The sequence below is a fragment of the Polistes fuscatus genome, unplaced genomic scaffold (genome assembly GCF_010416935.1).
Source record: "Polistes fuscatus isolate 324 unplaced genomic scaffold, CU_Pfus_HIC Scaffold5, whole genome shotgun sequence".
NCBI classification, from domain to species: Eukaryota; Metazoa; Arthropoda; class Insecta; order Hymenoptera; family Vespidae; genus Polistes; species Polistes fuscatus.
In genome coordinates, this window is record NW_025113129.1 from 2,053,498 (window position 1) to 2,078,567 (window position 25,070).

General features: G+C 30.0%; 3 protein-coding genes across 4 annotated transcripts; 2 read left to right on the forward strand and 1 right to left on the reverse strand.

The window, feature by feature from the left end:
* Nucleotides 1-11,334: 11,334 nt before the first annotated feature.
* LOC122521943 (protein TAPT1 homolog) lies at nt 11,335-13,860 on the reverse strand. The gene is made up of 7 exons (XM_043642693.1): nt 13,677-13,860; nt 13,391-13,545; nt 13,224-13,321; nt 12,789-13,123; nt 12,595-12,692; nt 12,260-12,475; nt 11,335-11,984 (listed from the first exon to the last, which is right to left on the reverse strand). Exons 1-7 carry the CDS (start codon nt 13,849-13,851, stop codon nt 11,388-11,390), a joined length of 1,674 nt encoding a protein of 557 aa, XP_043498628.1. The 5' UTR covers nt 13,852-13,860; the 3' UTR covers nt 11,335-11,387.
* Nucleotides 13,861-14,500: 640 nt separating this feature from the next.
* LOC122521941 (vacuolar protein sorting-associated protein 54) lies at nt 14,501-20,357 on the forward strand. The gene is made up of 13 exons (XM_043642692.1): nt 14,501-14,612; nt 14,827-15,205; nt 15,294-15,399; nt 15,586-15,749; nt 15,819-16,018; nt 16,087-16,272; nt 16,350-16,476; nt 16,582-16,836; nt 16,932-17,357; nt 17,433-17,713; nt 17,790-18,007; nt 18,125-18,341; nt 18,464-20,357. Exons 1-13 carry the CDS (start codon nt 14,515-14,517, stop codon nt 18,723-18,725), a joined length of 2,919 nt encoding a protein of 972 aa, XP_043498627.1. The 5' UTR covers nt 14,501-14,514; the 3' UTR covers nt 18,726-20,357.
* Nucleotides 20,358-21,344: 987 nt separating this feature from the next.
* Nucleotides 21,345-23,983, forward strand: LOC122522375 (cytoplasmic dynein 2 light intermediate chain 1). 2 transcript variants are annotated; one of them, XM_043643448.1, is made up of 7 exons: nt 21,345-21,658; nt 21,738-21,839; nt 21,917-22,240; nt 22,315-22,472; nt 22,563-22,806; nt 23,035-23,110; nt 23,191-23,983. In XM_043643448.1, the coding sequence occupies exons 1-6, from the start codon at nt 21,539-21,541 to the stop codon at nt 23,104-23,106; spliced, it is 1,020 nt and encodes a 339-aa protein (XP_043499383.1). In that variant the 5' UTR covers nt 21,345-21,538; the 3' UTR covers nt 23,107-23,110; nt 23,191-23,983. The 2 variants fall into 2 exon arrangements, with proteins under 2 accessions (XP_043499383.1, XP_043499384.1); XM_043643449.1 differs by having other exon boundaries at nt 21,583-21,662.
* Nucleotides 23,984-25,070: the final 1,087 nt, after the last annotated feature.

Here is a 25,070-nt window from a genome sequence, read left to right on the forward strand (position 1 = left end):
GACGATGCCGTAGACGGTTCCAACAAAATCAGAAACTACGTGTTTCTTATCGCGACCACGACACTGATTCTAATTTTACAACTGCATTGCACGCAGTTCAAATATCAAACACTAACACTAACACTTAGCCTTTGAAAAGAGAGAAAGAACAAAACGATTAGAATCATTGTTATCGTTTAAAAATTCTAAGTAATTTTAAAGAAATATGTTAATAGAAAAATTAATTTACCTTTTATCTTCAGTGATGAATGCCCGATGGGTCTCCTACCCTTAGGATGACGATGGCACACGTATAAACCGAATAAAAGAAACTTTCGGAGTTTCTTTACCCGAAAAATTTCCGATTTTTGTTTAACGATGCAAACACTCGAGTACCTCATTGCCTACGCGCTCGATTGCAATGATGTTCTGAAACAAAAATGAAAAAGAACGATTAATATCTTCGCCGTAATCGAAAACTATTGAAAATTTATCATAGAAAATGTTTCATAGAAAAATTATACTTACTTTTAATCTTCAGTGATGAATGCTCGATGGGTCTCCTACCCTTAGGATGACGATGGGTGGACGGTAATGAAAATAAAAAACTATAAAAAAGTTTTTTATCGCGAACGCGAACGCGAACGCGACCAAGACGTGCTTTACCGACCGCACTGCACGTCAAAAATGTCTGAAAGAATGCACAAGATTAGTGTTCCTATAAAATAAATCGAGTATTTTAATATGGGATATAATATGAAGGTAGTATTAAAGGGAAAACAATGTAATGAATTGTAATATGATATTAGGAAATGAAAGGAACTAATTATCATTATAATGTTAATGGTAAGCGGTCTTTAGCTGGATTTTACTTGCAATGGAATGTATAACATATAAAATATGTTAAACATTATACTGAAAGTAAAATACCATTGCCCGGGTCTAACCACGAGGAGGTAACCGCTTCCGAAGACCCAAATTTAAATAAATATTCATTAAATTTGATTTGCCAGTAATACAAATCGATTTTAACACGACAGTAAGTAAAGACAGTTATATAGATAAATCATAAATTAATAACGTATCAAAATTGTTTTCTATTCGAAATACTTTAATAGGTATGTAATGTTAAATACAATGTATATGCGTTTAAACTAATCTTAAATATAAGTAGAGTGTATTAGAATATTAAAATAATTGTTAATTAATCGATAGAAATGTATATTGTAATCTAAAAATGGGGATGTATCTTCTTCTGTACCTTCCTCTTCGAAATCTACTGTAAGACTGGTACGTTGTCATATAAAAAAAGTTTTTTTCATTGAATGTTGTTTACATGGCTTTCCGAAAGTTTCTTATGTATGCAACGAGAAAATTAATTGTAATAAATATAAATTAAAATTATAACGTTCTCATTTTAATATTCTTTTATTTTTTGTATAATTGTTTAAATTAATGTACATTTGTTGTAATGTTCTTGCGCAGTAATGACTTCGGAGGGGAGGGGTAAAATTTTCATCTATTAAAACATAAAATCGAAATTAATTAATATTCAAAGTACGTCAAAAGTTAGATAATGTTTAAATAAATATATATGCGTTTAAACAATCTTAATTATAATAAAAATTCATTAAAATATTAAAATAATTGTTAATTAATCGATGCAAGCGTCTATTGTTGTCTAAAAGCTCGGAGTATATGTTCTGTGATCCCTCCTCCTCGAAATTCACCGTTGATCTGAGTAATTATCCTCTGTTAAAGTTTTTTTGGTGAAAGTTGTTTATGTGACTTTCCGAAAATTGCGCATGTGTATAAAAGAAAATCAATAAAATTAATCAATAAAATTTAATATTATAACGCTCTCATTTTAATATTCTTTTATTTTTTATGTAATTGTTTAAACAAATGTACATTTATTGTAACGTTCCTGCATAATGGTGACTTTGGAGGGGGAAATTTTTATCGAAAAGAATATCACATCGAAATTATTTAATATTTAAAATATGTTAATAAATATGTAATGTTTAAACTAATATGTGTTTAAATAATCTGAAACGTAAAGAGAGTGCATTAGTGCATTATAATAATTGTTAATTAATCGATGCAAGCGTCTATTGATGTTAAAAATCTTAGAATATATAATGTATGCACTGTCCTCTTCGAAATCTGCCGTTGATCTGAGTCATTGTTCTCTGTTAATGTTTTTTTGGTGAAAGTTGTTTATGTGACTTTCCCAAAATTGCGCATGTGTATAAAGAAAATCAATAAAATTAATCAATAAAATTTAAGATTATAACGTTCTTATTTTAATATTCTTTTATTTATGTAATTGTTTAAACAAATGTATATTTTTTTAAACGTTTCCGTGCTGTGGTGACTTTGGAGGGGGAAATTTTTATCTAAAAGAATATTAAATTAAAATTGATTAATATTCAAAAATATGTTAATAAGTATGTAATGCTTATACTACTACATATATGTGTCTAAATAATATGAAATATAAAGAGTGCATTAGTGCATTAAAATAATTGTTCATTAATCGATGCAAGTGTCTATTGTTGCTTAAAAACTCGGAGTATATGTTCTGTGATCCCTCCGCCTCGAAATTCACCGTTGATCTGAGTCATTATCCTCTGTTAAAATTCTTTTGGTGAAAGTTGTTTACAGGACCTTCCGAACGTTGAGCACGTGTATAAAAAGAATAATAAATCTAATTAAGAAAATTTAAGATTAAAACGTTATGATTTTCGTATTTTTATCTATTTTAAGTAATTATTTGAATGCTTCTGCGCAGTGATGACTCCGAGGATAAAATTCTGCTGTAACATAAAGAGAGTGCATTAGTGCATTAAAATAATAATTAATTAATCGATGCAAGCGTCTATTGTTGTTTAAAAGATCGGAATATATGATCTATGTACCTTCTCCTTCGAAATCCACCGTTGAAATGAGACGTTGTCCTCTATGAAATTACTTTTATTAAATGTTGTTTATATGACTTTCCGAACGTTGCACATGTGTATAAAGTGTATAATCCACCTAATCGATAAATTTAAGATTATATCGTTCTGATTTTAGTATTTTCTTAATTTTTATGTAATTATTTTAATGCTCCTGCGCAGTGAGGACTACGAGGGTAAAATTTAGCTGCAATATAAGAAAAGTGCATTAGTGCATTGAAATAATTGTTAATGTATACGTAATGTACACGTATGTGTAAATGAAAAAAGAAAGTACATTTTTCTAAACAATTATACAACCAATATATTAAAACAATGAATAAACAATATACTAATGGAAAATGTGAAGTATTGAAGTTTACCTTTATGATAAAAAATAGCTGAGGTGTTTGCTTGTTTAAATACCAAAAAAATTGCCAGGATTCATTTTAAAATCTTGTAAACTCTTCTTTTATGTATGTACTTGATACATAAAACGATAAAAAAGCCTAATTGATGCAGTGTAATTCCAAATCTTTAAATACTTACAAATCTGAAAATCATAGGATTGTATTAGTAAAGTATCAAGTTATCCTTGTTAATATTTAAAAACTAATTTGTAGAATAAAGACAATATACACTAAAAACTTTATCACACTGCACAGAAAAGCACAAAAAATTTATTTATTTAATAAATCAAAAATAATTTTATTTTTCTATTAGGTGTACACGTTCCTTTATAATATTTAAAAAGTAAGGAATAAAATAAAGAGGTTATACACTAAAAACCGCACAGAAAAACAAAATCGTATAGAAAAGAAACCTCGTTGCAGATATTTTAAAAACAATTGACATAAAGCATTATAGCCATCCTTCAAGAATTAAAATAACAAGAGTTTTTCCATATCAATACAGAGTATGGGAATTTATACTTTCATAGTTGGCAGGAGAGATGTCAATTGTTTTGTTTCAATTTATTTTAATTCTTTAAGGATAGCTATAGTGCTTTATGTCATTTGTTTTAAAAATTTCTATAACGTGGTTTCTTATCTATACGATTGTGTTTTTCTGTGCAATGTGACAAAGTTTTTAGTGTATATTATCTTTGTTTTGTACTTTATTTTTTAAATATTAACAAGGAACGTGTTACACGTATAATAAACACTTATTTATTTAATTTTCTTTATATTATACCAATGCCATGTTATTTTATACTTTTTTTAGGTTTCCAAACATTGGTAGAATACAGCATGAATACACATACTCATTGTCAGTCTAATTGTAATTTTAATGGGATATTTTTCTGAATTAAAATTTTATTACCCTAAGTCATCACTGCATAGGAATGTTAAAACAAATGTATATTAGTTTAAACAATTATATAAAAATGGAAGGAATGTTTAAATCAGAACGTTGCGATGTGATAAAGTTTTTAATCTATATTGTCTTTATTTTACTCGTTATTTTTTAAATATTAACAAAGAACGTATACACCTAATAGAAAAATAAATTGGATAATAATAATTATAAATTGGATAATTATAATTAATAATAAAATGGATTTTTGATTTATTTAATAAATAAATTATGTATGTTTTTCTGTGCGGTGTGATAAGATTTATAGTGCATATTATCTTTATTCTTTTCGTTATTTTTTAAATATTACCAAGATAGGTGTACCTTAAATAGAAAAATAGAATAAATTTTTTATTTATTTAATAAATAAATTATAATATCAAGCTTGACTAGCGTGGTCATGAAGAAAAGCGAGCTACAGCAAGTACGTGTGACGGGGCCAGCTTGTGTCTGCGAAATACATTTCTATTGGTTACTCGGAATTTTTAATTGGTGACTTAACGTGTTAATAATTATCAGCCAATCAGCTAATCAGCCGAAATAATTATCAGCCAATCAGGGCTCTTTGCTAATTTTCTTTCTTTCTTTTCCGCGGCGTCGGTGCAGGAGATCGCACGGATATTTCGTCGTCTCGTTAATCTCAGGTAATTAAAAGATATTTTCTAGCATATTTTCTATTATATAGGTATCAAACGATAGCAACAAACAAGATTTTCATACGTGAGTGTTTTCAAAACGAAATATTGAAAAGTTCGATAGATATCTGTGAGAATATAACATCGATATATCTCGGCGTCCCGCCAATTTCACCAATGTTAATTAATAATATTTTTTTCTAATTTCCAGCTTTTTTCATGGTATCGATAATTACTACCATCTCTAATGATGCTCTAATTAATCATTTTTCATAATTATATCTTCAAAGATCGTATTTCGTGCTAAATTTGATTTTTATCACATACACACATGCATACAGGTATATATACATAAGTATAGGTAACTCGTACACTACACTCATATATTTGATTTTCTTTATATTATACTAATGTAATCTTTTTTTTCCTTTTTTAGATTTCCGTGCATTGGGAGAGTCCAACAGGAATATATATACTCAGTCTAACAGTCGTGTTTACTTTTTTATTTCCTTCATATTTACCGAGGTTAGTCCATCTCTTTTATTTATAACGTAGAGAAGTGTAATACAAAGAATGTGAGAAAAAAAGCAATAATGTGAAAGAGGGAGAAGAAGGACGAAAAGAAAGAGAGAGAGAGAGAAAGAAAGAGAATAAGAAAACAAAACACGTATACTCGTATTTACACGCTCTGTGTTTTTCATCAATGCTCGAGCGATCAATGAGATAAAAACAATAACAGTCGAAATACGTTACTTTCAAAGGTAAACAAAGAGAGAGAGAGCTATGCTCATTCCTCTCCCGTCCTTCGACAAGTTAAGACCGCTAACAGTGATGACGTATTAAACTATTGAATAATTTAATTTATAACGTTATCGCGTAAATTTAAATACTTTTAAGAGTTTTTTATTACATAGAACGGTATAACAAACGGTTTGTTTTTTAGGTTACTCTTTATTCACTTTGCTGATTCAATTATTGTTTATTCATACAATTTCAAAGCTTTTTAATTAACTTTTAAGCTTTTTACAAACTTTATATACTTTATATACAATTACATAAAAGTAGTGAGACTTAATTTGCATATTGAAATGCAAAGCGAGTACTATCAAGCAAATAGTTGCATACTTTGGTACATTCTACACAAATATTTTATAACTTATACTTTTAATTAATTTAATCCTTATAGATAATTACATTTTTTTTTATATTTAACGTTGATTCTTTATGATAAAACATCTTTTAATGTGTGTCCTGCCTTCAGAAATGATTGACAGGGAATCTTGTACTATAATCTTTTTAGTATGTTTCAGCTTTTCAGATTTTTTCTTTAATTTTATTTTATTCATCGTCATCCTAAGGGTAGGATACCCATCCTGCAATCATCAATGAAGACTAAAAGTAAGTATATTTTCCTATCAAACGTTTCTATGATAACTTTAATAGTTTTTTATTATAACGATGATATTAATTGTTCTTTCTCTTTTTCTGTTTCAGAACATCATTGCAATCGTGCGTGTAGGCAATGAAGTAATCGTGTGTTGCATCGATAAAATAAAATATAAAAGAATCGGAAAGTAGAATCAGTGTTGTTCGCCGTATGTAAAAGTTTCGTTTTTTCGGGTAAAGAAACTCCGTAAGTTTCTTTTATTCGGTTTAAACGAGTGCGCCCATCGTCATCCTAAGGGTAGGATACCCATCCTGCATTCATCACTGAAGAATAAACGTAAGTCAATTTTTATTTTAAACACTTTCTCAATAATTATAATAATTTTTTTCTACAACAATGATATTTATAATTTTGTTTTTATTTCTGTTTCAGATCATCGTTGGAATAGTGCAGTGTAAAAGCAGTGTTTATTTAAATTTAAAATATTATTTATTATAATTTTAAATTCATTTTTAAATTCTTTTAATTGAATTGATTGCATTCAGTGCAGTTGTAGAATCAGTGTTTCTCATCGTCATCCTAAGGGTAGGAGACCCATCGTGCATTCATCAATGAAGATTCGAAGTGAGTATATTTTTGTATTCAAAAATTCCACAAAAATTTTAATTGTTTTCAATAATAGTAATGATATTAATAGTATTGTTTTTTATTTCTGTTACAGATTGCAATCGTGCGCGAAGCAATATACGGGAGTGTTGGTATCGTTTAAATGTAATTAAAATCACGGATTAGAAGCACGTTCGTTCGTTAATTTCAATTCCGTCGCGTTCGCGAACTATTTTTCAAATTTATATATTAAATTAACTGCGACCAAAGCAGTAATTACATTAGATTTTGTTCGAGTAAAGTTGTATTTTAATCTTTAAACAGTCGCACAGGCTGTTCGCGTATTAAAGTCAGTGCATCAATGAAGATTTTTGTACTTGCATTGACTGTGTGCAAAGCAGTTTTTGTAAGCAGTTGTAGAATCAGTGATCGGGCGCATAATAAATTAAAATCAAACGCGAATTAGAATCAGTGTTGTTCGCCGTATAATAAAATTTCGGTTTCGTGATAAGAAACTCATTTATAGTTTCTTATATTCGTTTACCGTGTTATTAGATTCACGCGAGGTGCATCACCATGATGCAATTGAGCTTCGTCCCATTGAAATGCATTGTAAGTATTCATTTTTATTTACATTTTATTCGATATTATTCTATATGATTTTGAATCATATTATAGATAACTTATCGTTTTTTGTCTTTTTTATTTTACAGATATGACTACGGATTGTCTTCCTATTCAAAGATGTGGAATGAATTCTTCGATGGATCTCCCATGGATCTTCTTCAATAGCAAATCCAGAAATTCTTCAATCGTCAGGCTGCAATACTTGCTACGAAGTAGGAGTGTTTTGGAGCCACCGTAGAACTTCTAATGCTAACTGTTCATATTTCATATATGCGTTATTTTAATTTTAAAATGCCACATATATGTGATATAACGGTTGGTAACGAGTGAGTCAAGAAATTTAAAGTCCCTCCGGTGCTCAATCATGTCGAGGATGAAAGGTCCTAATCGGCACGAGCTACCGGTTGTAATTATTTCCAAAAATTATTGACGAGCACATGAGTAATTCTTTTTATAGGAATAACTCATGAAAATTGTATATTTTCTTGTATATTTTATTAGTTCAGGATAGGTCTTCTTGTATCATCGGTTAAATTCGTTTAATTAACAGTGCAATTGATGAATGCACTTTCTTTTATATTTCGTGTTTTGCTCGAGTTATTAGTAGTATTAATTTATTCGATTTCTTTTAAAAAAGCATGTAAATTTTTCTTACATTCATTGCTTCGTGCTTAACTTATTTAATTGCGATTAATTTTAATAAATCGATACTTCGATATTATAAATAAATGAGCAAGAAGACAAACTCATTCGCGACGGATAGATTCTAGCAATTAAGTGGTGGCTCAAAGCCCAGTTCTTTTATTAGAACAGCCAACTTAATGAAAGGAATCGTCCGAGGTTTTGAAAATATATTCAAAGATAATAAAAGATATTAAAATATAGTAAAATATATTAAAAGTCATTATTTTTTAAATAACTTGTAGAGTCTTTAGTCCGCTTAGATAAATTTATATAAAAATATGTTTATGTATTTATGTCTTAATCATGTTTTTTAGATTAGGATTTTCAGCTTCTAATATACTAATTCCCGTTTCTCCCCCCTATGCTTTCTGCGTTCTCATCTATGCGTGTGCTCAGGTGCTACACGTATGGGTGAGAAACGGTTAGTATGGGTTTAGTTTTAATTTTTCCCCATATTGGCGGCTGTTATTGTGCTAGTGGTTGCACGATGTACATTACACCTGTGTGTGCGTGTTAGGTGTGTGCATTGTACATCGTTCGTGACACGTAATACCGCGCTTATTATTTTTTAAAGTTATTGAATAAAAATAACTTTTAGAGTCACGCGTACGATACGAAATTTTTTTTTTTAACAATCGTTTTGCATAGTAGAGTTACCGCATTTATTTGTGGAAACTATGATATACTCGTATATAACTAGTATGCATATATACTAGTTTATACTTGTATTTTTGCTGTAGTTTTTTATGCAATAATCACTAGCCTTGGCAGACGATTACAGCAATTGGTACGTACCCCCATAAGTTTAGAAAACACGCGTTTGAACTAGGGTGTCGGAGGTGCCCCGGGGCATGCTCTCTAGTTTAGGCTTTTGCACCCTGGTGGTATGTGAGAGAATCGTGGAGTGAGTGGGTGGGTATGCATGTATGTTTGTTCTTTTTAAATACGGGTAATTGGCGGGCAGGTAACATACTTCTCTGAGCGAATGTGAAAACTTTAATTTTAAGTAGGTAGGATCCAGGGAAGGCACTACGCTTACTTCCACTCCGGAGTGGAAATTCTGCCTCCTGGTTTATACAGAATTGTTACAAAATTTGATCATCATTCTATTATGCTTGCATTGTAAATTTATTTTGTAACTCTTCTGTAATCTTTATTATGTGTCATAATTCATAGGCATTTGCAACCATTTGAAAGATTCATTTCTTTTTCGATTCTATCTCGAACGAGATAGAGTCGAATCAAATCGGCAAAGCCTTTGATGAATTTGATACTTAGTTTTAAGTATTTCAGGATTAGCACTACGCACAATCGCGATTTTATCTTGCTGTTAGAAATTTTTGATATAATTCAATATAACGAATAAATGAAATAAAAATATTGCAAACGAATGCATTACATTTATTTTGCATTATTTATTTCAATTCGATTTTATTATTTGACATTAAAAGTGCGAAGTGTTATTAGGTCATCGATGGAAATTTTTATCCTCTTGGACAATTAATTAAATGTGTTCGTGTATGGTCAATGAATTCTAAGTTCATTGATGGTCCACGATCTAGAAAAGTGAACGGGAAACGTAAATTAATTTTGTAATAATTGAGAATTAGAATACCACATATTCTGATAGTATATTTTTTGAATGATGAATATATTTTATCAGAGACTCTTATCTTGCTCGCACGTAAGAAATGTCCAAATGGAGTTTCAGGGAAGAAAGAAGAGGCAAAATGCCGAAGAGGCCCCCCACTTAATTGTGGCACGAGAGGGCAACTACATAACTATTGAGTTATTTTCAAAAGTTCAACAATATGTTCGAACTTTTAGAGAATGGCTCTTTAGTTTTATATTTTGTATTTTATTTTATTATTACATTGCTCGTCAATAATGTTTTGTTGTTATTGCAAGTGTAGATGATTAATATATTTTTCTTTTTGTTACAGATGATCATCGTTGGATTAATCATGAATCATTTTTTATCATCTTCGAGAGTGCCATAAATAACTGCTACTGTTTAAAATATATCTATATATATGCATTTCTGAAGGTGCACACAACACTTTAATAAAAAATATTTGTGCAATGTACCATAAATTTTAAAGATGTTTTTCAATTCTACAATCTCAATTATTGCACGGTTTTATATGTATTTAATTACGTTTATATTTTTGATTATTAAATAATTGTTCGTTTGATATAATTGCAATAATTATTTTAGATAGAGAATAGTTTTTATTACGAATCAAAGATATAAGAATATACAGAATGTACAATATAGAATATTATACAGATTAAATATAATGATACATCTTTCTAGTATTTTATGCAGTTAAATTTTGTTACACAATAAAAAAAGATATTTGTCCAGGAAAATAATATTTATAGTTTTGTGGGTTTAAATTTTAAAGTAAATAAAAATATACAGAATTGTCAAATGAATGATTAAAATGAATTAGTTTTGTTTTAGAATGAGAGTGAATCTCATGAGAGTAAATCTTGTAGAGCTAAAAGTTCGTGTTCCAAAGGTTCTTTAATTCTGTAAGAATTTGATAGTGCGTATTGTTTATGAAGAGCTGAGAATCCTAATCCTGGATCTATCTCTTCTTCTATCATAGGACTAGTACCTCTTTTCATAACATGAGTTTTGCCTATCTAGAAAAAATTAAAAATAACAATTTTAATTAAAATCTTATATAGTTCTAATACATGTTTGTAATTATGATTTACATACTTCAAAACGTTGTTATTTATATTTTATAAGTTTTGTGTTCACAGAAACCAAATATACTATTAAAGCATTGCTCATCAAAATTGGTCAAGAATTACGCCTGAATTCATTAATATAACTATTACAGATATAATAAAAAATAGATGAGATGAATTGAAATGAAATAACTCATATTAAAGTATCTTAGAATTTTATTTTATTTTCTTTTTTTTTCTATTTTTTTAAATACTTATATTTAATCCATATCATAAAAAACCTGAGAATAACATGTACACACACATAAGTATATATACAATATGTATATACATTTATTTATATTATTTATATATAACACATACATATCATATATATATATATATATATAATATATACATATATATATATATAATATATATATATTTATAAACAAAAAAAGTTTTGCGCTACAATTATACTAAAAAAAGCTGTCATTGAGGAAGCAAAGGTTCACTTTCACTTCTTAAAAAGTTTTTAGCTGGTGCTGATGGAGGTGCAACTATAGCCGAATTGTCTTCAGATTTATCTACTTCGTCGTTATCATCTGAATTGAGTAGAGCATCGTTTAGACATACGTTGTTTAAACTAACAGCACTATTCGAAAATATAGCTGTTGCCAAATTTGGATTTTTTATATCTGCGTTTGATTCATTGAAATTTTGAACCTGTGATTCTTCGCCTGCATCATTTTTGTTAGAATGTGTATGAGAAGATATTAAATCACATGCTCTACCTAATATAATAAGACTATTTAAAATACGTAAGGCTACGAGTATTAAATATGCTAGTATTAACAAAATGAAATTTGCTGGTCTTGCAGATGGTGTTAAAGTTGTACACAATACTCTACCCATAGCAACGCTAAGAGGTAACGGAATAAAACCCATTCTTCGAGCTATCAAATCCGATGGATCGGAAAATGCTGTTTTTTGTCTTGTTTGAGCCATATCGTACGCCAAACTAACTGTATAATCCCTATAGACAGTCGAACTTAACTCGTTGAAACGAGTGATGAATGCATGCTTCACCTTAAAATACGAATATAGTAGTTATATCGGTTATATTATTAATCAATAGAAAATATATGTAAATACAGATTTCATATGTGTTGGTCACAGACCAATGCGATTAACTTCACTTATAGAATTGTTTCAAACTTTATTACCAAAGCATTTAATCAATATTTAATTTTTTATATTTTAAAATAAATTTTTTTAATAATTTCTTATACTTTTTGTTTGTGGAGTCAATCGTTTTGACAAATGAGGGCCTCATATATCAGAATCATATTTTCTATACAAACCCAGTCAACTAGAACCTCTGCTAATAGCAACATAACACAATCAGGTAGCAGTACAATTAATCTATCAGCTCGCCACGCATATTCTTTCATTGTTTGTAATGTAACAGCTAACAATAGCATGGTTAAATGGAAGCGTTCTCTTACATCAGCACAAGACAATTGAAACAAATTATTCTTATCGAATTTCTTGAAAACAGAACCTTTTAATTCGACAAACTGAAAATAATATTCATTTGAGAAATATTATCTAAATTATTTTGATAGAAAATAAATACGTAAGTGGGTTGAATAGTTTTGAGCCTAACAATCTACCTTCATATTTATAGTTAACTTACATTATTAGACATCATTATCGTTAGAAGAGCTTTGTTGCTGCTGTTTATAGCTACGTTTAAAGTAGTAGCTTGAAATAGCACCAGTATACTATGCAACACTGATATGCGTGATAAAATACTTAGTTAAGGTCTTTCATAAAATTGTTCTTACATAACAGAAAATATAAGAGTATTATTGTTTTAAAAAAGGATACACACATAAGCTAAAGCAAAGAGAAGATGGGGCAGCGTTCCTAAGTGTTGAGAACGAGTTGACCGTGTTCGAGAACGTGGTTCTGTGGCAGTCCAAAGTAATGCATCTATTGTATCTTGACCAAATGCACTAAAAAGACGATCTCCTACTTCTAACATATTATAAAAAATATATAATTTTATTACTGATTGACTTTTAACTACGTGGTACATCATTGATGTGTCCACTTTCCACGTAGCTGCCCAACATCCTAGCACTACAACTCCTTTCAATAGATCGCATACTTCGGCTGGCCTCAAAAGTCTTTCTTTTTTTTTCGCGCGAAGTTTTTTACTTCTGTAAATTAAAATAATGATATATTAATTGTTTATTTTTAATATAGGACGATACATATATTTCATATAGAATTATTTATAATTAACAAAAATGCATTTACCCTAAACAGTGCCAAAGAGGTCTCGTAGCAACAGCCCACAATGCCATTATAAATCTTAATGGTAAAAATGTATAGACAAATAAAAATGAATCTGCGCACTGTAAAATAAATAATATTATGTGTACTTGTTCGCATTGAAAAATTATTTGAGAAACATCGAGCTGTACCTGAAGAAAACCATAAACCATAAATTTTTCAACTTCTCTAGGAATTTTCATAAACGAATAGATCTTCTCTCTTCTTGCTGAAAATCTTTCCTCATCGTATTCCAATTGATATCCTCTTGTTAATTCCGTCTGTACAAACTGCATCAAAGACACACCTAAAACGTAAACATATTGAAAGTTATAAGCGTTTGGATGCAATTTATTATACTTTGATAGAAAATGATTCTTAATATTTTAAATTAATACAAATTCCTTCGAGTATTTGATACAGTTAAATCTAGAGTACCTTTCTTTCCTGTAACATCTTGATTATTTAATTGCTGTGAATCGGTTTGATTTGTATTCAAATTGTCAATGCGGTTGCTTGAACATTTGGATGCTTTTTTAAGATCTTGAAATCTAATATATTTTCTTTCAGCATGACCTTCTAATTTGAGTGCATTCTCTTGTTCGCTGTCCATATTCTTTGTTTTATATTTATTCAGGACAGTTTTGATGCAGTTGTCAAATATTTCATAACCTCAAAATAGACAGCTGTTCAGCCATGGACACCATATATTACAAGTCCTTTACAACAGATGATGTATGTATATACAAATATTACGCATTATTCTTTATCCATTTTAATTATTTTGAAGGAAAAAAAAGCATTCAAAATTATCGAATTTAATCGAATTCTAATCGAATTTTTATTCGATAATATACACTGTCATTTAATTGCGGGCTATTATGTCTGGTGAATTGTCGATAATACAGAGCATATCATGTAAATGGCAAAGACCCTAACTTTTAGTAAATTTTCTTATTGCAACTCATACACGTATATATAGATATCTATAATACATTGTTCGTCTTGCTCTAATAAACATAATCAGCATGTTTGTCTTATTCATTGAAAAGAGATAATAGATAGTAGAGTATTACGATATAGATAATCGTGTCTTTCAGTTGGACAACTTGCTATTTCTGCGTGGAAAAACGTATGTAACTGAGGACGTGTACTGACTGCGTACATTAAATAGTTGTACATATGTAAAATGTCGTTGGAGAGCATTCGATGACATAAGGGAAGATATATTAATCACGGCAATGTTAAAAAGATTAGTTAGGGCGATTAATGTAAAATGGCGAAAATCGTAAGGACATCCGATTCGGTGTCTACGATTTTAGTATGTGAATATTGCACTAACCTCACGTTTAAGCACATCCAAGATTTCATTAGGTGGGTCAACTTGTCCAATGTCCTTTTAATCTTATTCATTGTTATAATATATAGTCGTTTGATTATTTTATATTTAATTAAATACCGTACATTCAGGTTTTGTTTATTATATTTTTGATATTTCTATTTACCTTAAATTTTGTTAGTTAGCATAATTGTTAATTCTTCTTTTGTATGTATTTCCATTTTTTTGGTATTAACATATGAATTTTAGACATTTGAGAGATCAGCATTGTTCAAGAGAAGGTGGATCATTTGTATGCTTGTATGGTTATAATGGAGTATGTACTAGTCTTCCAGTGGAAGGTGTTTCGGATAAAGATTATGTAGCCCATGCGACAAAGCATGCAACAATGCAGCAACAACGTAAAAGCAATGGTCAGATTTTAGAGCCCGGCTCTACTTGGACTGTTTATTCAGCAATACAAAATCTATCTGCTGTGTTAAATGATCCGTTTAAAGGGAAACAAAATAATTTCTTTACTCGTACATGGGGTGACAGTTTCGTAGAAAAAGTGGATATTCCTAAGAGCCCTTATCTTCCGGAAGTTACTATGCATCATTTTGAAATATACCTGAAAAAATTTGCACGTGTAAGCAAGACAATGTTCTTTTTAAACTTTAATTTGTTTTATTCGATAGAACTATATTCTAGATTTAATTGTTTGACTTTATTTATAGAGATGTCGTAAACACTCACGGATGAATTGTAGTGCAATTATTAGACCGACTATTCCAAATGAATTATCACAGAATTTTCCAAATTTGAGAAGAATTAAATCACAAGGTAAATTATTTCAATACTTTTAATACACACATTCGCTGTGTATCACGTATCACATATCTGTGACTCTAATCATTGTGAAAAATAAGTTCTGGGCTATGGTTTATGGTAGTAAACATGTTAATTTACATTATAGTATATATTTGTCATTTATATAACAAATTCATTTTAAATTATAAATATTTTCAGATCAAAGTCAATTTGGTTTATCTAATATTCCAAAGATATTTTTAACACCAAATTTAGATCTTTCGCAGAAAGAAAATTTTGAAGCAGTATTTCCATTCACAAAAGAGGGCCTATTAGATAAGGAATACAATGTAGTATCGCATGTTGAACAGATGCAGGAGAAGGTGAATTTGATAAATTAAAATTGCATGTATACATAATTATTGATTAATAATTATATCATTTTATTTCAGCTAAGTCACTATTTAGATACGGTAGAAGTTAGAATAGCAGAACAGGTAGCTTCTAAATCTCAAGCATTCTTTAATGCAATGACTTCTCACGATGCTTTAATGGAACAGCTTTCTCAAACTATCACCGTATTGAAAGCACTAAGAGAAAATATTCACCAAGTTGACAAATATCTAGTCAAAAATTCTTTAAAAGTTTTACAGTAAGTATTTTCTTGCATTTTATCTCAGTATTAGGATATTTAATTTAGTATTTCAATTTTTTGATTAGATTAGAAAGAGCTCGGACGAATCGATTTTTAGTATACGAAAAATTGAAATTAATGGCAACTGTGCATCAAAGTCAACCAATGATACAATTATTACTTTCTACACCTGACTACGTTGCAGCATTGGATCTTATATCTACGACACAAGAGATTTTGTTACAAGAATTAAATGGAGTGCATAGCTTTCGGTAAATCCTTACAATATAATTTGTATGCTTATTTAATTTATATTAATTTTAAGTATTTTAATGAAATTTATTTGTAGGCACTTAAGTTCTCAATTAACAGAAATGGAAAAGCTTGTAAATAAAATGCTAACAACAGAATTTCAGAAATATGCTACTGCTGATTTAAATAGACCATTAGACGAAGAAGATATTGTATTGGATGCAGTAAGTAAATATTATTTTTGCAAAAAGTATTTTAGCTTTAGTGAGTAGCAAACAATCTATCGTCCATCTTCCCAGTGAGATCATTTGTACATCCTCAACGAACAGGATAAACTTGTTTCCATCATTTCTGGACTACTGCGTCAAAAGCATTTGCGCTTTGTGGAGACTTACGTATTTGAGGCTGCTACTACCATTCGAGCTATAATCAAGCAAAGAGTTATAGAAGCACTTGCAGCAAGCGATTGTTGTAGTGATCAACAAGCAGCAGCTCTCGAAGTCAGTGGTCTTTCCCATGCAGAAAGGTTAACATTTCTTCACAATACGATACACTCTCTAACCAAATTGCTAGTACGTGTCAAGGTAAGATATTATATAAATTGTAAGAATATTATTTTTATTAATAATAATAATAATATATTATATGTAATTTATAAATCAAGATATTTATAATATAGGCTGTTCATGATGTAATGCGCGACACTGTAGATTTATCTGCTGGATGTATGGTCGATGGTACATATGATGAATCTATACCTGATCGCTTATTGACAAAAAGTGAACATATTCGTGTAACTACAGCACTTACTAATATGCTTATAAGTCTTTGCTATTCCTGCCAAGAGAGTCTGGGAAATATGATTTCTGCAGAAAGCTTTTTCTTCAAAAAGCATTTTCCAAACGAAAAAGAAAAATCGCAAAATGAAGACGATAATACGTCTGAAAGTTTGTTAAATTATACTCTAAACGAAAAAACATTTTGGCTAAGTGACAAAGCAACGACCACTCAAGTTTGTCAATTGGCAAATATAGTGGAAGAATTTACAGAAGTATGCGAAAAACTTTGTGGTGAACAATGTAGTAAATTGCGATCTGCATTCAAGGTAGAAAATTTTTAAATGTATTATTATTTTTCTATTGTTAAAATATATATATTTAATTAGGAACATTTTTTTAAGGCACAAGCACTCAAGTTTGTACAAAAATTTCATACAGAACGTAAAACAAGACTTACTCTCTTATTAGAATCTGAAAGGTGGAAACAGGCTGATGTTCCACCTGAATTTCAATCATTGGTAACTTACATTTATCAAGAAAATAAATTTCCTCCTGGCCCATTTAAACGAGATGATGACGTGAAAAATGATAGTACTGAATCATTCATTATAGTAGGAGAAGAAAGATTTGCAGTCGTTGCTACTGTTTTAATGCTCATGCAAATGATACATGAATATTGCAGGTATGTTTGTAATTTATTAAATAAATATTTTAATAATTAGATAATTATTTATAACATACTACTCATATATTTACAGAACTAGCAGTGAGTTAGTAACATTGTCAGGAACTATTGGACGACAATTAGCAGAATTATTACGACATTATAATTCTCGGTGTTGTCAATTGGTTTTGGGTGCTGGGGCGATGCAAGTTGCAGGTTTAAAAACTATAACGAGTACAATTCTTGTATTAGCAGCACGTAGTCTAAAACTTATTTTGTGGTTTATGCCAAATATTAAAAAACATTTTCAAGGTACAGCGATAAGCGAATCAACAGTATTGTTATCTCGTGTAAAAATTTATATATTTTAGTTAAATTTTATTTACTTAGTCATCCTAATTAAATAGGATTTAATCCTTTTCCATTTAGATCTCGCCGAACGACATCCTAATCGTGGAGTTGTAGGTATACCAAGTGCAAGTGGTGGAGTGGCGTTATTAGATAGCGTAGAAAGGGATATAAAGGCTCATATAAGGGAGATTGAAGGAAAAATTTTAACTATTGTTGACAATTTACTAGGTGGTCAAATATCAAAGTGGAATGCAAGACCACCTGTGCCATCTAAATCATTTAGAAATATTTCTAGGTAAATTAAATAATAAAAAATGTTAAAAAAAATTAAATTAAAATACAAAAAGAAAGCAACAGGGTATACATTGTTGATGCAATTTGTTAATTATTAAATATATAACTATTTTTTATTTACAGTTATCTCATCAAACTTCATGAAGCTGTCTCCGGGATTTTACCACCGGCGGAAGTCGAATCACTTTATCGTACGGTAAATACGTCGTTCAAAGAAAAACTTAGGGAGCAATTAGTAAAGATGAATATAGTGAATAATGGTGGTCCGCAACATGGGGTGGTTACTTTAGAATTAACGTTTTATCTTGAAGCATTAAGAAAATTGAAAGTTTTACCTAATGAAGAATTAAATGATAATTGGATGAATGATATTTGGACTAGATAACATGCAGAGCGTGTAATATATTGCATCATAGAAGCATTGAAACACTATAGAAAAAGGTGACTAATCTGTACGGTTGTCTTCTTCCGTAAAAATGACAGAACGATATTATTGTATTGAATCTGATAAAACAACAATTATATGGAGGTGGTAATGAAATATTGCTTGCACTGAACTTTTTTCACTTTTGCACTTAACTATCGTCCTATATTGAAAAAGAAAAAAAAAGAAATAGGGAAAACAAGAATTATGTTCGGTGTATTTTTCAAGGGTTGTCTAGAAGATATATTATTATTATTATTATTATTATTATTATTATTTCTCATTAATTTATGCTCGTTAAAACATAATAAGCGACAAGAATTTAATGAATGAAAACGATGAACTATCTTAAACAAACATGACTAAATAAAATAAAATAAAATAAAATACAAGTAATCATAGTTTTTAAAAATGGTGATGATGATGATGGTGATGATGATGATGATGATGATGATAACGACGTTCACGACATTCGCTGTTTATATTCTCATATTAAAAGGAGTAGTGTTAAATGGTAGATTTAATTATACACATATTTTATGCCCGTTAAGCATTTCTACCTACCATAGTGTTCAAAGCATTGTGTCATATAGGACAAATATTAAATAAAAGATTAAAAAATATATTGTGTAGATCGGAAGACATAAAAATAGTAACAAGTATATCGTTAATTAAAATAATATCCGTCTATAAGCATCCATTTTTTCCATCGAATAATGAATTATTGCTCTAAGTTTAGGACTGAATATACAATTTTTTTAATCGAGTAATAAAATATTTATGATAATTATGAAAGAAGAAAAAAAAATAAAAAAGAACACTGTCCTTAGATAGTAATTTAACTTCAAGGTACAATCAACGTGTTGATATTATTATCAGTCTGATTATTTATCTAAATCTTCGTCTGTTTAATATAAAAAAGAAAATACAAATGCATGGTGTCTTGCCTGTTATTGTTCTTTTTTCATTTTTTTTTGCTTAGAGTTTGTGTGCAATATTTGGAAAGTAAATACAAAAAAATGAAAGAAAAGAACATGTTAACCATGATTAAACATTTCAATTAAAAAAAGCAGCATTTATTTAAATTTCATTACAATTCATTTTTCTTACGTTATGTTCATTTCTATGACATAATGTTACAATTTATTTGATTATAATCAAAATATTAGATTAATTAATCGATGAATGAATGAATTAATTATGCTGTAGATGGACCAAGAGTTAGGCACTAAAATTGTAAAATATGCATATACTGTCGGTGTATTTGATGGACAAGATGTATATTGTTTTCAAACAAATATTTCTTAAAAAAGAAAAATATTTATAAAAAAAACTATTAAACGAATTTAGAAATGTTGTGTCATGATGCTTCTGAGAGATGTTCATTTATCATAAATCCGTATTAATTATAAATATATTATCCAATCTCGATTTTTCTACGGTACTTATTGCTTACCGTTTAAATTATTATATGTTCTATTCGATTCGAAAAAGAAAAAATAATATTTAATAAATCTCATAAATCTGTCATAAAAATCTCTGAAACGTAATATTCGTGTGAAATTTTTGTCAATTAAATTGCATTGTACAAAATGTGAAGGAAAATTTTAATTTTAATCAGGGATCTTTTATTCTCCAAATTATTCGCACATTTTCTATACTTCATTAATTAATCAATATTGCGAATTGAAAAATATAAAACATACGCAAATTAATCTTTATCGAGGTTTTCAATTTCATTCGTATTAAATTTTCATTGTGGTGACGCGCGTGGCTCGAAAATCATTTCAAATATTTACAAAGATTTAATTACCACAGTAATTAATATTTGATAAAATGTATCCTTTCATTTAAAAAACATATATCAGCGAAAATCAATCGTTCTTATCATAAGTGCTACATTGAAAATAGGTGCTGATCGCTACTTGCGGTTCATACATTCCATTATTTCCTTCGTATAATCTAATATGTTGTATATAACAAAATTTAATAATGGGTCAAAAAGAAATAAGTGAAAAACAATTGATTATATTTTTTATTTTACACGGAATGAATATGTACAAAGTTTATCGTTTAACAGCTGATGAAATTTTTCTTAAATCAATTAATGATTATAATGATGATGAAAAAAAAAGAAAAACAAGAAATAGAATGTAATCAAACGTGGTTGCTATTGAAAAAAAGTATCCTTTATGGATTTCTTCACCAAGACTGATGAACTACATTAGGCCATAGCACTTACGAATCAGTTGTTTGTTTAGAAAAAGGAGTCGAATATTTACATATAATAAAATGTACCTTATAACATCTTATATATAATGTATTGCGAAGGCTATATAAAAAGAAAGAAAAAAAAACATGAATATAGTATAAAACCTATTGTAATTAAATCTTATTTATTTTAATTAGTCTAACAATTCTTTAGGATAATTCAAAGTGCTAATTTGACTTTCACATTTAATATTAATTTTAATTATAATTTTAATCAAATGAAAAAATTAATTTGATTAGATTCAATTACAATTAGAAAATAATTATGTTAATCGTTATAATAAATTTTCTTCGGTTAAAATATACGTGTGCATATGTATATGTGTGTGTATATATATAAATGAAAAGTATATATGCGACATAACTAGCTTTCCACTCTGTCGTCATGGATACAATGAAGAAAACAGAAGTTTAACCAAGTCTAGTAGAGAAACGAGCACACCTGAGCATTTATCATTTTCAAGGTGTTTTCTTTTCCTTAGACATTTAAACGAGTTTTATAAATGGAAGAGAATGATAGGGAATCGGCGTTACGCGTATCAATGGAGGAAGAAGAAAATCGTAAAACAGATCCTAAAGAGACACGCGAGAGATCAATTATCATCGTTGGTAGTAAAAGTGTTGTAGGTATAGGAATGAAAATTTCAACGAATGTTCTACGTAATGTAAAAACATTATTATAAGTAATATGATTTTGTTAAGGGAAAAACTACGATGATTAATCGATTTCTCGAAAAAGATGAAAAACCGAAGCCAACGATCGCTATGGAATATTCGTACGGACGAAAAGCTGGCAAAAGTTTAGTAAGTAATATCATTTATATCGTGAAATTGATTTTCTTAGGAATCTGAAAGATAAAAAAGAAAAAAATATGATTCAGGTAAAAAACATAGTCCACGTATGGGAAATCGGTTACGTAGCTTCTTCTTTAATATCCACTGCTATGAGTGGATCGGCCTTAACCCATTCGCCCCATCATACGACGCTCTTGATGATGCTGGATTTATCGAAACCGGAAATATTATGGATTACATTCGAAGAAATTTTATCGGCGGTACGAAGCGCTTTGAAAATATCTTACAATTCTAAACTCATTAACGATATGATCGAGCGTAGAACAAATGAGAGAAAAAACGTGGAAAAAATGATCGATCTTTTACCTTTGAAAACGTTTATCATTGGAGGAAAGTACGACGAATTTCAGGTATTTCTATCTTACCTTAGTTTTTCGTATTGTTGTCATTTATATTTCGATGATTCATTTTTGACGTTTCAAAGGATTTCGATTTGGATAAAAAAGAAATAATAGGAAGAACTTTAAGAGCAATTGCACACAGTTTAGGTGCAGGACTTTATTATTATTCTTCTAAAGATAAAATTCTTTTACGAAAAACGAAAGATCTTTTATCCCATATAGGATTTGGTGCTGTTCTATCGTGAGTTCATTTTATTTTCATCGATTTTATTTCATTGATTTGTCATCATAAATATTTGTTATTGTTGTTGTGTTTCTTTGTAAAATACAGAGAAGGAAAATTTACGAGTTACGACAAACCATTGATCATATCACCCGGAGCAGATTCGTTTTCGTCGATCGATTTGCAATTACCTTATTCGAAACCATCCATGATTTTCGACACCATTAAACAGACTTTCGTAGTTCGTGTACCGCAAATAACGAGAAACGAAGAATCCACTTTAGAAGACCCAAGTAACGATCCTAACTTTAACGAGCCCATTATCGACAAACTCAAAGTTCAAAGGGAAGAGGTAGTACACTTTTACGATATATCGCTTAGGATAGTTATTTTCAAATAAAGTGTCAATTGTAAAATCGTGTAACGTACGAAATACTTTCGTAACAAGTATACTTAGGATTCCTTGAAAAAAAAAAAACAAAAAACTTTTTAATGATCTTCGAAGTATCTTCAAATTACTTACAAGCGTGTAATCCTTAATAATAATAATAATAATAATTTCCAATATATTTCACCTAAGGAAATCAACGTACTTCTCGACGATATGTTGAACGGTCGAACACAACAGATTCCAATTCCTGATCCTGTTTAAATAGGTGAGTACTATAATGCGAATCTGTTATTAATATTCTACCCAATGATAATAATATCTTTGTATTTTATTTTTTATTTACAGTTATTAACTAATCAAGAAGACGATAAAATTTCGAAGATATTTTTTTATATTTATATCCAATCAAAAACTGATTACCATAGAGATGTGTGTGCGTGTTCATATATGTTAGATCGTTCGCATGTTATAAAATCCAAAAAGTTCTCAAGTGTTGAAGCTATATTACGTAACGTTGACAATCGCGTAGGTCGCATATCGTAGTAAATGGTAGCACAATCGATCCGATGCGATACTTTTAGTCTCGTACATGTGTATATATCTATTATCAAATATATTCTCACCGAACGACGGTGATAAGTTAGGATTTTTTTTTTTAACTTTGTTGGATCGTACACACACACACATATGTGCTCATACATATAGGTAGACATACATAAACACGTATACGTAAAAATAGTTACGTATGTGTTAAGATAGGTGAGGATGGTAGTTGATGAGAAAGTGCAATGTCTCAGGGCAGTTTAGAAGTTAATGGGTCAACTAGAAGATCGTGAACCACAGTCATGAGCTATAGAAATGGTTCGTGGCACTCGACGATCTTTGCAAGGTCTCGTTTGATATATCAAAGAAAGAGAAAGAATAGAAAAGAAAGAGAGAGAGAGAGAGAGAGAGAGTGTGTGTGTGATGGGAGGGGTGTGTAGTAAAGAAAGATAAAAATATTGCATGGCACTGTTTTGTACATGACAATTTAGATCTGGCACGAGTATACAAAAGTGTGTGGCGCTGGTGATTAATTTGTAGTACGATAGTTACAAATTTAATAATAAAAATAATGCAACGTTTTTTTGATTGAAAAGATTTAAAAAAAAAAACGATTCGCGTCTTGTGCTCTTTAATACTTCCAATTTGTTGTTATAATGTTAATGTTTCAAAACCATCGTGTTCCTAGTACCTATATTCATACCTAATTAATCATTAGAAAATTATCTAAAAATATATAATACAATATGCTAATATGCTCCATACTCAACGACGTTTTAAAACCATCGTGTTTCTAGTACCCAAATCCAAATTAGTAATTTAATAATTACAATAACAGATCTAACAAAAATACAATAGATACATCTATCATACAATAGATCACATAACAAAATTGTAATATTATTAATAAAAAGAAAAAAGAAAGTTTATGTGTATACTCTCGAAAATGTGTTAATTATAGACGAAGGGATAAAATAAAAAATGAGTATGCGAAAGAGGGAGAAGGATTTGCGCAAGCGTATTGGCAGAGTACACGTTTAGCTCGTACCGCACGCGTGCGGTTTGGTTTGAGTCAGAAAAAGAGAGAAAGAGAGAGAGAGAGAGATAGAAAGAGTAAGAGAGAAAAAGAGAGGGTGAGAGAGGGAGATAGGTAGACGACGTCGGCGTCGTCATCGGCGTCGTCGTCGTCGGCACGGCTGATAAGAAAGCAAGCAAGCAAGCAAGCAAGCAAAGCCAGCCAGCCGACAGTAGAGAGAAATAACGCGGCCTGGTTGGTGACGCGTGCGCGGCATAGTGCGCAGTGTGCGCTTGCGCTTAGGGGAACCTTGGATCAGCGCACTCGGGCCGTGGTGTCCGAGACCGATAGCGACCGCGAGAGATCGCGAGAGTTGACTCTCTTCGTGAGTTGACTCAGGAATCCTTACGAGAACGAACCGGTAGTCTATTACTCTCTCTCTCTTTGACGAGAGAACACCGCGAAAGAGGAGTTGGAGGAGGAGGTGGAGGAGGAGGAGGAGGAGGACTTTACGCGGCTTCGTCCTCGTCCTCGTCTTCGTCGTCTTCGTCGTCGTCGTCGTCGTCCTCGTCGTCGTCGTCGTCGTGACCTCTCCGTTCTCTCTCTTTCTCTTTCTCTCTTTCTCTTTTATTCACTTTTTCTATCTTCATTCTCACGTTCTCATCAG